Source organism: Henckelia pumila, chromosome 3, assembly GCF_033568475.1.
Source record: "Henckelia pumila isolate YLH828 chromosome 3, ASM3356847v2, whole genome shotgun sequence".
NCBI lineage: Eukaryota > Viridiplantae > Streptophyta > Magnoliopsida > Lamiales > Gesneriaceae > Henckelia > Henckelia pumila.
The window spans coordinates 71,947,319-71,962,304 of NC_133122.1; the positions used below are offsets into that span (position 1 = coordinate 71,947,319).

A 14,986-nucleotide genomic window follows, 5' to 3' on the forward strand; every position below is an offset into this window, starting at 1 on the left:
GGATGATCTCATTCATTTAATTCAAAAATAGAAAGTAATTTTCATTCTTTTTAACTTTCTCATTAATTTCTCTTTCAATGAATAAAGTTCAAATACATCAAACTAATCATATTGTATTGCAAATAAAATATTAAAAAAAATTACAAAAGAGCACCTATAATCCAACTGCTCGCAACATCAATTTCATTTAAAAAGTATCCTAAGATAAATGACATTTACTAACATGTTTGTAAAGACACTGGTAGATAAGTGTCAGCTTTGATATTTATTGAGACATAATTAAAAATCACGAATTTAGAAATTCAAAAATAAAATAAATTATCATATTAAAACATTTTGAAATATTGTTGTCAATTCAACCAAATAATTAAACACGATTATTTTCATTACAATCTCAATCCCTAAATATATTGTTCTCAAATAATTTACAACCATAATTGAAAATTTTCATCTATTGTTTAAAGAGAATTTCAAATTCACATTTATTCATTTAGATAAATTAACATAATATTAATTGAATTATATTCGATTAATACAAATAAAATCATCTCATCCGAAAGTAAATCAATATATTATCTCACCAACACTCTACTCCCACTATTTTATCATGACAAAATTGGGCATGATAGCTAGTGACATTTAATCATTTTTCCATACCTACGCTCCGTCGAGTTGCAGTTATAATAAATATACTATTTATTAATAACCATGAGTTATTAGTTAATGGGTAAGATTTGAACAATATTAAGAGTTTTGTTCAAGTAGAGTAACACAAAAAAAATGATCGCAATTTGAAAGGAATTTTAATTCCTTGAATTTCCGTCCTTTGGTTAAATTGCTATTAATTGAATTTTGCCTTCTAGACAAAGATAAGATCAAGGTAGGATATTATATGATTTGTTAAATATATGATAAAATATCTTACCTTGATAAAATTATATCTTGATATGGAATATGAGTGAATTATATGTACACAATATTATCAAGATATAATATACTGTTATTGATAGAGTTTTATTCCTAATAAATATTCTTACCTTATTTATGTAGGACTTTATCTAAGAAAATCATTGATCATGGATTCCAATCTTTAAAAGAAGATTTTCACGCACAAACAAAAAGAAGACTTCAGACGACAACTCTCAAGAGCATTCAGTGAAGAATTCCAACCGAGAAGTTGAAGTTTTTTGAAGCAAGGTTTTGCAACCTTCGTTGCTGTCCCCATGTTGTCGTTGGTGTTGAAGACATCGGAGACAAAACTTAGTGCATAGTGTTGTTAGAAGATATTTTTTGTTTCTTCAATTTAGACTTACGAGAGTTGCATCTATTTATTTTATACTCTGATTATTTAGGATGCAAGTTTGATTTCTCAACTTATTGAGAAATTTAGGATTTACTGTTTTTCGTAAAATCACTAGTATTACTTTGTAAGACTGGTCTACACTTTTCTAGTGATTCTTTAGCCCTAAGGCACCCGCACGAGTTTTTATACTCGTGAAAAATTTATTTTTTGTGTTATTTATTTTACGTATTTATTTTCCGCTGCACTATATTGTCTCTAGTGTTGTAACACCGCGGACAACACTATTGTTATTTAACAAACTGCATACAACACGTTCTTTCACAATTATTTTTTGACCATATGTTTTATTCAAGTAATTTTAAATTTAAACAAAAATATATTAGTTTAAAAAACAATAACAAAGACACTTCATAAATTAAAGACATCGTTAATGAAGCTTTCAAACTAATCAAATTGTACTCCAAATAAAATATTAAAAAAAATTACAAAAGAGCACCTAGAATCCACCTACTCTCAACGTCAATTTCATTGAAAAAGTGATAGATTACACCTAAAATTTCAACTGGGCCTGAGCCCAATCATGAAGGTCCACTCCAAATATTTTTGAGACCCAAGCTTATTTCAATATTATATATATTTAATTCAAGCAGACCCTGAATTCTACAAAAGCCCATAAGACGCTCAAGCCCGTGAAAACTCTCTGAATATCTATAAATAGCTCAAGCCACCTCATTATTAAGGTACACACTTTCTTTAGCACTATAAAGCTTTACTCTCGATTATTATTCTTTGAGTAATAATTGACTTGAGCATCAGAATGCCTTCGCCGCAACCCTCCTGGCTCCTCTGACTTTGTTTTGTGACGTAGGAACAACCCACTAAAGATCTCCCAAGGGAACGTACAAGGACTTATTGATACTCCGGACTTTGCGGAAGCAACGTATCGAGTACAAGTGATTTTTGGCTACATTAGCTTGGCGCCGTCTGTGGGAAATTGTTCTTTATGTCATTGAGAGCACACAATAATTTGAAAATGTCTCAAGGAAATAATAACAATAGAAATGCACCTCCAAGCATTACCCTCACCCATGAAGCCTTGACTGCACTAATGGAAAACACAGCCACACTCGCAGCAAAGGATGCGATTGCTCAGTATTTGGAATCCCGTAAGCGCAAAAGCACCAAAAAAAAGGTTCAGAGCGAGGGTTCATCATCTGGTGATCCTAATAAAGAAAACTCAAAGAAAACTAAGTCTAAAGTGATTGACAAAGATGCTGAGGGGACCAAGAAAAATAATACTCAGAATGATGGTGAAGTAAGTGTTCACACAGTTGATGACACCTCTAGCGAAAACAAAACCACTAATCCAATCCGAAAGGATGGATCTCGCACACATGTAACTAGAGAGAATTCGTCAGCAATTTTGCCGTCACGTCGAAGCCCCTTCACTGATGACATCCTATCTGAAGCATTACCAAAGGGGGTCAAAATCCCCAGCTTATGTGAGTTCGATGGAACGAGTGACCCCCAAGATCATATTGACAAATTCTACGCGAAAGCGGATTTGTATGATATCACAGATGCTGCATATTGTAAAATTTTCCAAACAGAATTATCAGGAAGAGCACTCACATGGTTCAATAAGTTACCCTCTTGATCTATTGCCAATTTGGAGCAACTTACTGACTGCTTCATCCAGCAATTCTCAATCAACAAGAAATACCCAAAAACAGAAGCGTATTTGTTCACAATCATTCAGAAAGAAGGGGAAAGTTTGAGGGACTATGTTCGGCGGTTTACTCACGCGGTTCAAAAAGTCTTACACGTGAACCATGATTTGTTAGCTGGAATAATGCAGCAAAACTTGCTCCATCGGAAGTTCAAAGGGTCAATAGCGGGAAGACCGCCCAAAAACTTAGAGGAATTACTGGAAAGAGCTGAGAAATACATACGGGTTGAAGAATCTATAGAGCCGCACTACTTGAATAAAAGAAAAAGAGAAGAAGATAAATCGGATATTAGAAAGCGAGACGAGAAGAAAACAACACAGAGCCCCCGCCTCCAAAATAAACCCCTCAATGCACGTCTGACCGATATACTGGTAGTGGCTGAAAAATAAGGATTGTTGCGTCCCTCTTGCCCAATGCAAAATAACCCAAAGCGCGAGCGTTCGGACAATTACTGCCATTTTCATAAAGATAAAGGTCATACTACAGAAGATTGCTTCAGTTTGAGAGCAGAAATTGAAAAACTCATAAAGCGCAAATATTTGGGGAATTTTGTGGACAAGTCCCGCGGTGAAAAGCGAGATGACAGGCATCGGGACGAACAACCAAAACGTGACTATCAAAAGCGCCATGATGAAACTGGGAAACAACATGAACGAGCTGATGAAAATTTGCCCTCAGGAGGGGTAATCGACGTAATCACTTGGGGGGCCTGCTTGTGGCGACTCAAACAATGCAAGAAAAGCCCTTATGCAGGCAGCAAAAAGAACCAACAATTTATCTAGCCCCACATCCTTGTCGATATATGAAATTGGAACTATCCAAGATGGATTATCATTCAGTGACAAAGATTTGGAGAACCCTCGGGGTACCCATAATGATGCTTTAATCATCTCAGCCACAATCTCCAATTTTTGGGTAAAGAAAATTCTAGTGGATTCAGGAAGTTCGGCCGACATAATATTTCATGATGCATTCGTCAAGTTGGGTATTAGTAATGCGCAGTTAACTCCAGTCAACACTCCACTGGTCGGATTTTCCGGAGAAATAGTTGAAGCTTTGGGCGAAGTAACGCTTCCTCTTTCCTTGGGTTCTTACCCCAAACGGTCTACTAAGATGGTGAAATTCCTTGTAGTAAAATCTTCATCTGCATACAATGTGATATTGGGACAACCAAGTCTCAATATATTCCAAGCCATCAGATCGACTTATCATATGAAGCTGAAGTTTCCGACTCTAGGAGGAGTAGGAGAAGCCATTGGTGATCATCGTCTAGCCAGAGAGTGTCGTGCGGTGACACTGCGGGGTTCATCAAAAAATCGTAAAAGACAAGTTTCTAGTGAGGAAAGAGCCCCAAGACCAGGAAAAGTTTTTCGTGAAAACGGGATACATTTGGTGGATGAGGAAGCTGAGAGCAAAGAAAGAATAACATCAACCGAAACTCTAAAGCACATAGAAGTTTTTCCAAATGATCCCAAGATGAAACTGAAAATCGGGACTGAATTACCTCCTGAATTGGAAGAGAAGCTGAAAAATTTCCTTGGTCGCAATTTGGACGTGTTTGCTTGGGGATATGAGCCTCTGCCCGGAATACCTCATGAATATGCGCTCTATCACCTCCGTGTTGATCCGAAAATGAGACCGGTAAAGCAAAATAAAAGAGCATTTGGCCCAGAAAAAATCGACATATAGCCGCTGAAGTGGAAAAACTCTTAGTAGCAAGATACATTAGGCCAGTTACATACCCAGATTGGCCTGCAAATGTTGTCTTAGTACCAAAACCTGGAGGAAAATGGCGTTTGTGTATAGATTTCACTGATCTCAACAAGACATGCCCCAAAGATCCATTTCCACTCCCACGAATTGATTTTTTAGTCGATTCGACAGTAGGATGTGAGCTGCTCACTTTTCTAAATGCATATCAAGGATACAATCAGATCGGCCTAGCGCAAGAAGACCAGGAAAAAGCCAGTTTCATCACTGATCGAGGAATTTATTGTTATGATGTTATGCCATTTGGGTTGAAAAATGTTGGAGCTACCTATCAACGTCTGGTAAATACCATGTTCGAACACTTGATCGGGCATAACATGGAAGTTTATATAGATGACATGCTCGTCAAAAGTATTCAAGCGTTTAATAACTTGGAAGATCTTGAGGAATGCTTCAGTATACTCAGAAAATACAGGATGAAACTTAATCCAGATAAATGCACTTTTGGTGTACGAGGAGGCAAATTTCTTGGTTATATGGTGTCAGAACGAGGAATAGAGGCCAACCCTGAAAAGATCAAAGCAATTTTAAACATGAATCCCCCAAAGAGTGTAAAAGGCATTCAGAAATTGACAGGACGTTTGGCCGCCCTCAACTGATTTATCTCAAGATCTGCAGACAAGGGTTTACCATTTTTCAAAATGCTGAGGAGTGGGAAAGGTTTTCGATGGACAGAAGAGTGTCAGCAAGCATTTGATGAGTTGAAAATACATCTGACCTCTCCGCCACTGTTGGTAAAACCAAAAGAAGGTGACACCCTGCTGATTTATCTGGCAATATCTGCGGAGGCGATAAATGCAGTATTGGTCTCTGAAGTTGGACGTGAGCACAAACCAGTTTATTATATCAGTCAAACTTTACACGGAGCAGAATTAAGATATACAAAGATCGAGAAACTGACACTGGATTTGGTAACTGCAGCGAGAAAACTATGTCCTTACTTTCAGTCTCATCCAATATTTGTACTCACTAATCATCCTCTCAAACAAATTATCTCGAGTCCTGAAGCATCAGGAAGAATGGTTAAGTAGGCTGTCGAGTTAAGCCAATATGGAATTGAATATCGCCCACGTCCAGCAATTAAAGCACAGATTTTGGCCGATTTTCTAGTAGAGATGACAGTAACTCAAGAAGAAAGCTCCACCCTGACATGGATGGTTTATGTCGACGGGTCATCAACCTCTACAGGAAGCGGGGTAGGTATAGTTGTGGAGAGCCCACAGGGAGATAAATTTCAATATGCCATTAAATTTTTATTCCCTGCAACAAATAGTGAGGCAGAGTATGAAGCTTTTATCATGGGAATTAAATTGGCCTTATCGGTCGGAGCAAAAAGACTGACGATACACAGTGACTCCCAACTAATCGTCAGTCAGATTAATGGAAATTACGAAGCAAAGGAAGATAAAATTCTTGAATACCTCACTCAAGTGAATGAGCTTCTCTCGCGTTTAGACAGCTACGATGTAAAGCAGATACCTAGAGTGGAAAATAAGTTAGTAGACCATCTCGCCAAGTTAGCAAGCTCCTTGGCCAACATTGATAATAGGAAAATTACATTCCTAACATATGACAAGGAAAAAATTGATGGAAGTGATGTTACAATATTCTGTGCTGAGAGCAAATAACCTAGTTGGAAAGATGAAATAATCGACTATTTGATGCGGGGTAACCTACCAGCTAACCAAGTCAAAGCTCGAAAACTTAGAGTGCGAGCTGCTCGGTTCACGATCATTGACGGAGAACTGTATAAAAGAGGTTTCTCTTCACCTTACCTAAAATGTCTAACGCCAGCTAAGGGAAACTATGTGCTCCGTGAAATTCATGAAGGAATTTGTGGGAATCACTTAGTCGGCAGAGCTCTCGCGGGGAAAGCGTTACGCCAAGGATACTTTTGGCCAACGATGAAGCAAGATGCTATTGAGTTAGCGAAACATTGTCACACATGTCAAGAGCATGCTAACTTCCATCACCAGCCGGCTATAATCTTACAGCCCCTGGAATCTCCTTTAACTTTTGCTCAATGGGGAATGGATTTGGTAGGTCCTTTTCCTCCTGCTACCGGACAAAGAAAATTTCTGATAGTTGCTGTGGATTATTTCACAAAATGGGTCGAAGCTGAACCATTGGCCAAAATATCCGAAAGAGATGTAATCAATTTCTTATGGAAGAATATAGTATGCAGATTTGGCATTCCTCAAACCTTGGTTTCAGACAATGGAACTCAGTTTTTTGGAGCGAAAATAAAAGATTGGTGCAAAGGATTTTCCATCAAGAAGTTCTTCACTTCTGTCAGAAAATCCTCAAGCGAATGGGCAAACCGAGGTCACCAACCGGACCATTCTACAGCAACACGCCTAGGCAATGCCAAAGGGAAATGGGTAGATGAGTTGCCAAGTGTTCTATGGGCATATCGAACCACTCCACGCTCTTCAACTGGAAAATCTCCTTTTAACCTGGCTTACGGAGCAAAAGCTGTGGCTCCTGCCGAAATTGAAGAGAAATCATGGCGAGTGAAACAATACACTTCATCTGGAAATGACCAAGCCCTCTGAATTTCATTAGACTTGGTGGACGAACTGAGAGATGAAGCTTCGACATGAGCCGAGAGATATCGAGCTTGTATGACTAAAGCATACAATGACAGAGTCAAACCAAGATCTTTTCAAGTAGGAGACCTGGTTTTGAGAAAGTCTGACATCTTGAAGTCTGTGGGTAAATTGGACCCAAAGTGGGAAGGCCCATACAAAGTAGTTGAGATTGTGAAGATGGGAACATATCGCCTCCAACATTCAGATGGAAGAATACTTTCCAGACCTTGGAACGTGGCCAACCTGAAGAAGTTTTATGCATAAACTGCAACTATCTCCAATATTAGGCTATATTTACCTTTTTTTGTTACTAGCATATTTTCTTTATGTTTTGCTATTACAATTTTGTTATGTAGTTTTCAACTAATATGATTATTTTGTTATACAAGCAGATTATTTTGTCGAAAGCTTATCATATCTCCTCTTCTATACTAACGCTTACTTACAATATAAACGTCATAGACCCTAGCAATCATAAAAAAAAAAATTACCAACAATAAGAGGCTTGGCCAGCCCCATTGGACATTTGAAATTATGATGCTGTAAGAGGTCAAGACAAAATAATAATATTATAAGTCCCGGGATACCTCACCACGTACTAAGTGGGTTTAGGACTTCCCCATGAGACAAATCTTGGGAGACTGATCCCCTCCCAAGTACTCCAATATTAAAGCGATATTATTTTATTCATCAAACAAGTATGCAATAGCAAATTCAAAATGCAAAAAATATATGATAATCGATAAAATTGAATATATATATATATATATATATATATATATATAAATGAATTATTGTTTTTCCTTTGCTCCTCCATCAACTACTTACTTACTCAAAAAAAACAAACAAAGTTTATGACTTTGACTCTGTGACAAAAAAAATTGCCCAAAGTTGGCAAGAAATAATAAAGCTAAACTGCTCCATGACTCCAAAGAGTAGTCTCCATGTAGCTTCGACACACACCGTCATTATTGATTGTATGAGCTAAAAATTCGAACGCAAAGCTTCGATCATCTTCTCATCACCAGACCTCCCAATAAATCTCCTAAGGGAGGATCCGAGTCATCCTCAACTCTTGCAGTACTAGGTTCCGGAATTTTAGGGTGAATCATCATAATAATTTCCTCCGGAACTAGTTTAGTATCTCGAAGTTCTTTGCGACAATCCACGACAACTTAATCATGAATAACAATCGCCCGCTGAATCACTTCATCTGTAAAAGTTGTGGATGCTCGATAGCCTTCAATTTCTTTTTCTCCGGTACTTTGCAAGAGATTCTTGACTATTGACGAATTGAGAAAAATCTCATCGGTCTCCGATTCATGGGAATATTTTCCCCTAAGTAGCTCCATATCCTTACACATTGCATCATATTTTTTGGATTTCTCTTCAAGCTCCTTTTGCGACTTGAAAAAATCATTTCGGGCCTTAGCACCTTCCTCGCCGAGTCTTTTGCACTCACCCCTTAATGACACCAGCTCGTCATCAAATTTTTTTCCGGAATTTCGAGACCTCTCTTCTCGAAATTGAAAAGTGTGAGCAAGCGATAAAATTTGTAAACACCCATAGATAAAGAAAATTATTTATTACGTAAAAATCATAATAAATAACAACAAACAGATAATAATATACCTGGAAGGCGGACAAAGCAAGAGAACGAGTTAATACTTCGATAGGCTGAGGCAGTAGATGCAACCTATCATGATCTCCAATAAGGTTAGCTCCGGTTCTCCAACCAATCTCTGGATCCTTCAAATCCCAAAAAGAACCAGCATTAGTCCTATGATTCACACCCTCCAAGAACAAGTGGCGACCTTCACGAGTGTCGGGAGGAACTGTTCGTTCATCATCACGTCTTCTTTTTGGATTTCTTCTACCATTATCGCACTCCCTGGTGCGAGCATCGGCGTCAGTTCTTATTGCAGAATCATTTCCTCTACCACCATTCCTTCTGTCACGAGCGTCAGTATTTTTAGATGGTGGACCAGAGCGATTGAAACGATCGGATGACCCGGGAGAAATCCTCCTCCTTGGAATCCCTTGAGAATTATGATTACCACGATCCATTGGGGACGCTTTTCTCGACATCTTTGATAAAGTTTTCTCGTTTTTCTCTATGCAAGCAAGAACCTCCGCCAAACTTATTTTGTCGCCTACAAACAAAAAAAACAGAAAAGAGAGAATGATCAATAAATAAATTTAATAAATTTTAAATTAACACAAGTAGAAGAATCCCAAGGAGACGCAAAATATAGTTATCAAAATTCAACTTGGAGAAAGCATTACCAGTGGGAACCAAACTCCTAGGATCGACTATTTCGTCAAAAAGACCTAAGGATCAACAGTCAAGCTGCAAAGTGCGGTGAGTTTTACCAAGTATGATTTTTCTAGGCCCCAGACTCCAACTCGTGGGCACCCCCCCACCATAATCCCAAACGTAAAAAAACTCCAATCTCCACACACTCTTTGCAAACGAAAAACGGGATAAAAATTTACAGTCCACACGAGGTTGAAAATAAATATAAGAGTCGGGCATGGAACGACGCACCACGAAGATCGAGAAAAATAGCTTCGCGGTCGGAATCAATTGAATTCCGCTCATTCTACAGAGAAAACATGAAAATACAAGGATAGCTCCTTGGGTCAACTGACTAAAACTCACACCAAGCCTACAAACAATTTCTATCAGAATGACATTAGGAGGAAGCAAAACCCCGTAATTAAAATACTCCAAGTAAACGGTGAAATATCCCGCGGGAGGGTACTGACAAGAATCTTCTTTTGTCGGAATTTTTATAATATGTTTTGATAAAAACTCAAGTTTCTCGTGAGGGTTTAAAAATTCCGAGTTGCCTACTACACACTCGTCAGCCCCCTCCGATGAACCTCCGGATCTACTCCTCTCATAATAGCCAGATTCACTAACAATTTTTAAGGGATTCGGACTCTCCGGATCACGTGGCAAAGGAGCATCTAAATCACTCAAAGGTGATACACAGTCATCATGATTAATATTGTCACTAGACTCCGTGTGAAATCGTTCCTCCGATTCGCCCTTAACAAGGAAAGTATCTTACCACGATATGGACGCCCTGCATAAATATATATATATTTTAAAAAAATATTTATATCATATACTGCTACCAATCAATACAATTAATCAAGTCATAATATTTTTAATACTTGGCAAAAGACATGAGAGTGGGAAAAGAAAACAAAGTTATCACGATTTTATGTTAAAGTAGCTGTTGACAGAAACAAAATAATTCCCATCAATAATTCACGCAACAACAATATATATGTATATATATCTATCCAATTTCTCTCACGGCCCAAGACTTCATCGTCACCGCACCGCCGCGTCATCATTGCCACCAACTCATCGTCGTCTTGCCACCATCTCGCCACCGAGTCGCTGCTGACCCGCCAACGGAAGCATCTGCGGCCACCACTCTTCCTTCTCCTAGAACCGCCGTCCATCACCGCCGCTGAATCTTAGCCAATCCGCCCCCATCACGCTCACTCCAAATCTGCAGCCGCGGCTCCTCCTCTTCTATCGCAGAGATCCGTCGCGCCGCCTCCTCCATCCCCTTGCAGATCCGCCGTGTCGCTTCTTTCTTCCCCCTGCAGATCCCGTTGTGCCGCCTCTTCCATATTTCTGCAGATCCCGTCACGCCGCCTCCTCCCTCCCGCTGCCGCATCTACAGATTCCTTAGGGGTGCATGATGTCGTCTACAGCCCTCCAACACCACTCGTCGTCGCCGCCCGATGAGAAGATACAAGTACTTGGAGATGGTGAAGATGTTTGGATAGATAGAGATATACATACATATAGGCACGCATAGATACAAGAATCCAAGCTACACTCATGTTGTACCTGACAAAGGGAAGAGAGAAAAGTCTAGTATAAAAAATAAAAACAAAACGTGAGAATTAATATTACTTGTCATATGAATTAATTTGGTTGTCTTTGGTCTATTACTTTTCGACACGCAAATACTGCAACAAAAAATTCAAAAACCAACTTGAGTTAGCACGTTGTGATGCAAACGTACTGCGGTGTTGAATTTATAATGATATTAGACGGTAGAGTTCTACTGGGTTTTTGAAAATACTATTCTGGCAGGATTTTGTTTTTCAATTATACAACAATCATTATTCTACCAGAATTTTAATTTCATTGCATCACAGTCCTATTTATTTTACGTATTTATTTTTCGCTGCACTATGTTGTCTCTAGTGTTGTAACACCGTGAACAACACTACTGTTATTTAACAAATTGCATACAACACGTTCTTTCACAATTATTTTTTAACCATATGTTTTATTCAAGTAATTTTAAATTTAAACAAAAAATATATTAGTTTAAAAAACAATAACAAAGACACTTCATAAACTAAAAACATCGTTAATGAAGCTTTCAAACTAATCAAATTGTACTCCAAATAAAATATTAAAAAAAATTACAAAAGAGCACCTAGAATCCACCTGCTCTCAACGTCAATTTCATTGAAAAAGTGATAGGTTACACCTAAAAGTTCAACTGGGCCTGAGCCCAATCATGAAGGTCCACTCCAAATATTTTTGAGGCCCAAGCTTATTTCAATATTATATATATTTAATTCAAGCAGACCATGAATTCTACAAAAGCCCATAAGAGGCTCAAGCCCGTGAAAACTCTCCGAATATCTATAAATAGCTCAAGTCACCTCATTATTAAGGTACACACTTTCTTTAGCACTATAACGCTTTACTCTCGATTATTATTCCTTGAATAATAACTGACTTGAGCGTCGGAGTGCCTTCGCCGGGAACCCTCCCGGCTCCTCTGACTTTGTTTTGTGACGTAGAAACAACCCATTGAAGATCTCCCAAGGGAGCGTACAAGGACTTATTGATACTCCGGACTTTTCGGAAGCAACGTATCGAGTACAAGTGATTTTTTTGCTACATCAAAAAGTATTATAAGATAAATAGCATTACTAACATGTTTGTAAAGACACTTGTAGAAAAGTGTAAACTTTGGATATTTATTGAGAGATAATTAAAAATTACAATTTTAGAAATTAAAGATAAAATAAAGTATGATGTTAAGATATTTTGTAATATTATTGTCAATTCAACTAAATAATTAAATACGGTTTTTTTCATTTCAATTGCAATCCCTAAATATATTGTTCTCGAACAACTTACAACCATATATATATATATATTTGAAATTTTGCATCTATTGTTTAAATTAAGAGTTAAAATTCACATATATTAATTTATTTAAATCAATAAAATATTAATTGAGTTATATTCAATTACAAATAAAATTATCTAATTCAAAAGAAAATCAATATATTATCTCACCCACACTCTACCTATCACTATTTTATCATGACAAAATTGGACGTGGTAGTGACAATCATTTGCTCATACCTACGCTCCATTGAGTTATAGTTATAATAATAAAATTGTAATAATATTATGGTCATGGATGTCAAAGATTTGGGTGATCGGAAAAAATCATAATCAAATCTTTGGGAGATGATAAAGAAACAAAATAATATCACTTATTTGTAATATCATAGTTACCATACCCGAGAATTTCTTGTACCTATAAATAGGTCATTCATGTAATACTTCTGAGATATTGAATATACTTGTTTGCATTATTATTTGGTTAGTTTTTTCTTTATTTTACAACACGTTATCAGCACGATTTGCTATCACTTTTGACAAAAAAAACACCGTGAAAATTAACGCATCTCATCGTTCACTTCGTGAATTTTTAATGCATGCTTTTCTCATTCGCGACACGTGACTAGTTCATCATCATCTTTTTATTTATTAAACTGCATATGTTAACTTACGTGGATATCTCCCATTAATTTATGTTTTCGTTGTTTTGTTAAATTCATTAAATTAAAAGCATGACTACTTGATTACACATCATTATCAGATCTTAGTACTTTGATTTGTTGATTTGATTTATTCAATCCACGCATACACATGAGCATCACATATATATAAATCCAACTCATATTATTTTGTTTGTCTTATTAAATTATGTCTATTTCATGAATTATCATCTTAAATACATGTTCGAATTTATTTTATCATCTATTTATGAATATTATATGATTGTTAACATGGAATGTTTTTTATATAGATCATTTCATCATGTCGAATATCTCAACGCTTAAATTTGTTGCTCTTGAAATCTTTGGAAAAAATTCTCTTTTTTGGATGCTAGATGCTGAAATACATCTAGATGCTATGAGTATTGGTAATGCAATCAAAGAGAAAAACCAAGAATCACTGCAAACCGTGCAAAGGCTATGATATTCCTTCTTCACCATCTTCATGATGGTTTGAAAATTGAGTATTTGATGATAAAAGATCCGCTTGATATATGGAATAGTTTGAAAGAGAGATATAACCATAAAAAAACGGTGATTCTTTCAAAAGCACGTTATGATTGGATGCACTTGCGCTTACAAGATTTTAATTCTTTAATTGAATATAATTCTGCATTTTTTCGCATCAGTTCACAATTGAAATTGTATGGAGAGAAAATAACTGATGATAATTTGTTAGAAAAAACATATTTCACATTTCATGCCTCAAATTTTGTCTTACAACAGCAATATAGAGAGAAAGGTTTCAAGACATATTCTGATTTGATTTCATGTTTGCTTGTGGCTGAGCAAAATAATAAGTTGTTGATGAAAAATCATGAAATTTGTCCCACTAGTGCCAACCCATTCCCTGAAGTGAATGTGGCAATGCATGATGAAAAGATAAAACAAAATAAGATCGGATTTGGTCGTGGGCGTGGCCGTGGCCGTGGGCGCGGTCGAGTACGCTTTCATATATATATATGTTCGTGGACATGGAAAACCTCGTTACTTTAATGGTGGTTATAATAATGATAATGATCTAACTTCAAAGTAATGGAAGTTCCAAAAAGTGGGGTAATGACCAAGAGAAGAATGTTGAAAGTGGTCAAAATGATAAATCAATGAATTCAAAAAATGGGTGTTATAGATGTAGAGATAAAGAGCATTGGTATAATAATTGTCGTACTTCAAAACACCTTGTTGATATTTATCAAGCAACAAAAGAAAAGGCAAAGGATGCTGAGACTAATTTTATGTATCAAGGTGATGATTTAAGTCAAGACCCTTCTCTGTCTGCACATTTTGACGTTTCTGATTTCTTTGAAGATCCGGAATGAAAAATTGATCATTTGATTGGATATGGAATCGTGCAATATTGAATAATTTTTTTATCGTTTATTTGGTTATTTCGATTTAAGTTTGATTTATATTTATGAGTTATTAAGGACTATTGGTTTATTAGGTTGGTTTGATTATATTTATCTTTAATTGTTTTTATCATTAATAAAAGTTATTTGTTTTTTATTATAAATAAAATATTTTATTTTTATGGATTCTGTTATTGTGAGTAGAATATGGATTTCAGACATGAAATTAATAGAGATTTATGTCATGTTGACAACGCAATGATGCATTCCATATTCATGAAATAAATATTTCTCATATTTACAAAGGAGAAAAAGTTACGTCAACATAAATACAAG

General features: G+C 36.5%; 2 protein-coding genes across 2 annotated transcripts; both read left to right on the forward strand.

The window, feature by feature from the left end:
- Window positions 1-5,444: 5,444 nt before the first annotated feature.
- On the forward strand, window positions 5,445-6,431 carry LOC140889000 (uncharacterized). Its single transcript, XM_073296693.1, has 2 exons — window positions 5,445-5,714; window positions 5,835-6,431. The coding sequence occupies exons 1-2, from the start codon at window positions 5,445-5,447 to the stop codon at window positions 6,429-6,431; spliced, it is 867 nt and encodes a 288-aa protein (XP_073152794.1).
- Window positions 6,432-13,721: 7,290 nt separating this feature from the next.
- LOC140889001 (uncharacterized) lies at window positions 13,722-14,620 on the forward strand. The gene is made up of 2 exons (XM_073296694.1): window positions 13,722-14,243; window positions 14,354-14,620. The coding sequence occupies exons 1-2, from the start codon at window positions 13,722-13,724 to the stop codon at window positions 14,618-14,620; spliced, it is 789 nt and encodes a 262-aa protein (XP_073152795.1).
- The last annotated feature ends 366 nt before the right edge of the window (window positions 14,621-14,986 follow it).

Coding starts and splice junctions, on each gene's coding strand:
- LOC140889000 (XM_073296693.1), top strand. CDS start 5,445: ATGCTGAGGAGTGGGAAAGGTTTTCGATGGACAGAAGAGTGTCAGCAA. Junction 5,715..5,834: donor AGAAACTGACACTGGATTTG/GTAACTGCAGCG, acceptor ATGGTTAAGTAG/GCTGTCGAGTTAAGCCAATA.
- LOC140889001 (XM_073296694.1), top strand. CDS start 13,722: ATGATATTCCTTCTTCACCATCTTCATGATGGTTTGAAAATTGAGTAT. Junction 14,244..14,353: donor GTGGCCGTGGGCGCGGTCGA/GTACGCTTTCAT, acceptor AGTTCCAAAAAG/TGGGGTAATGACCAAGAGAA.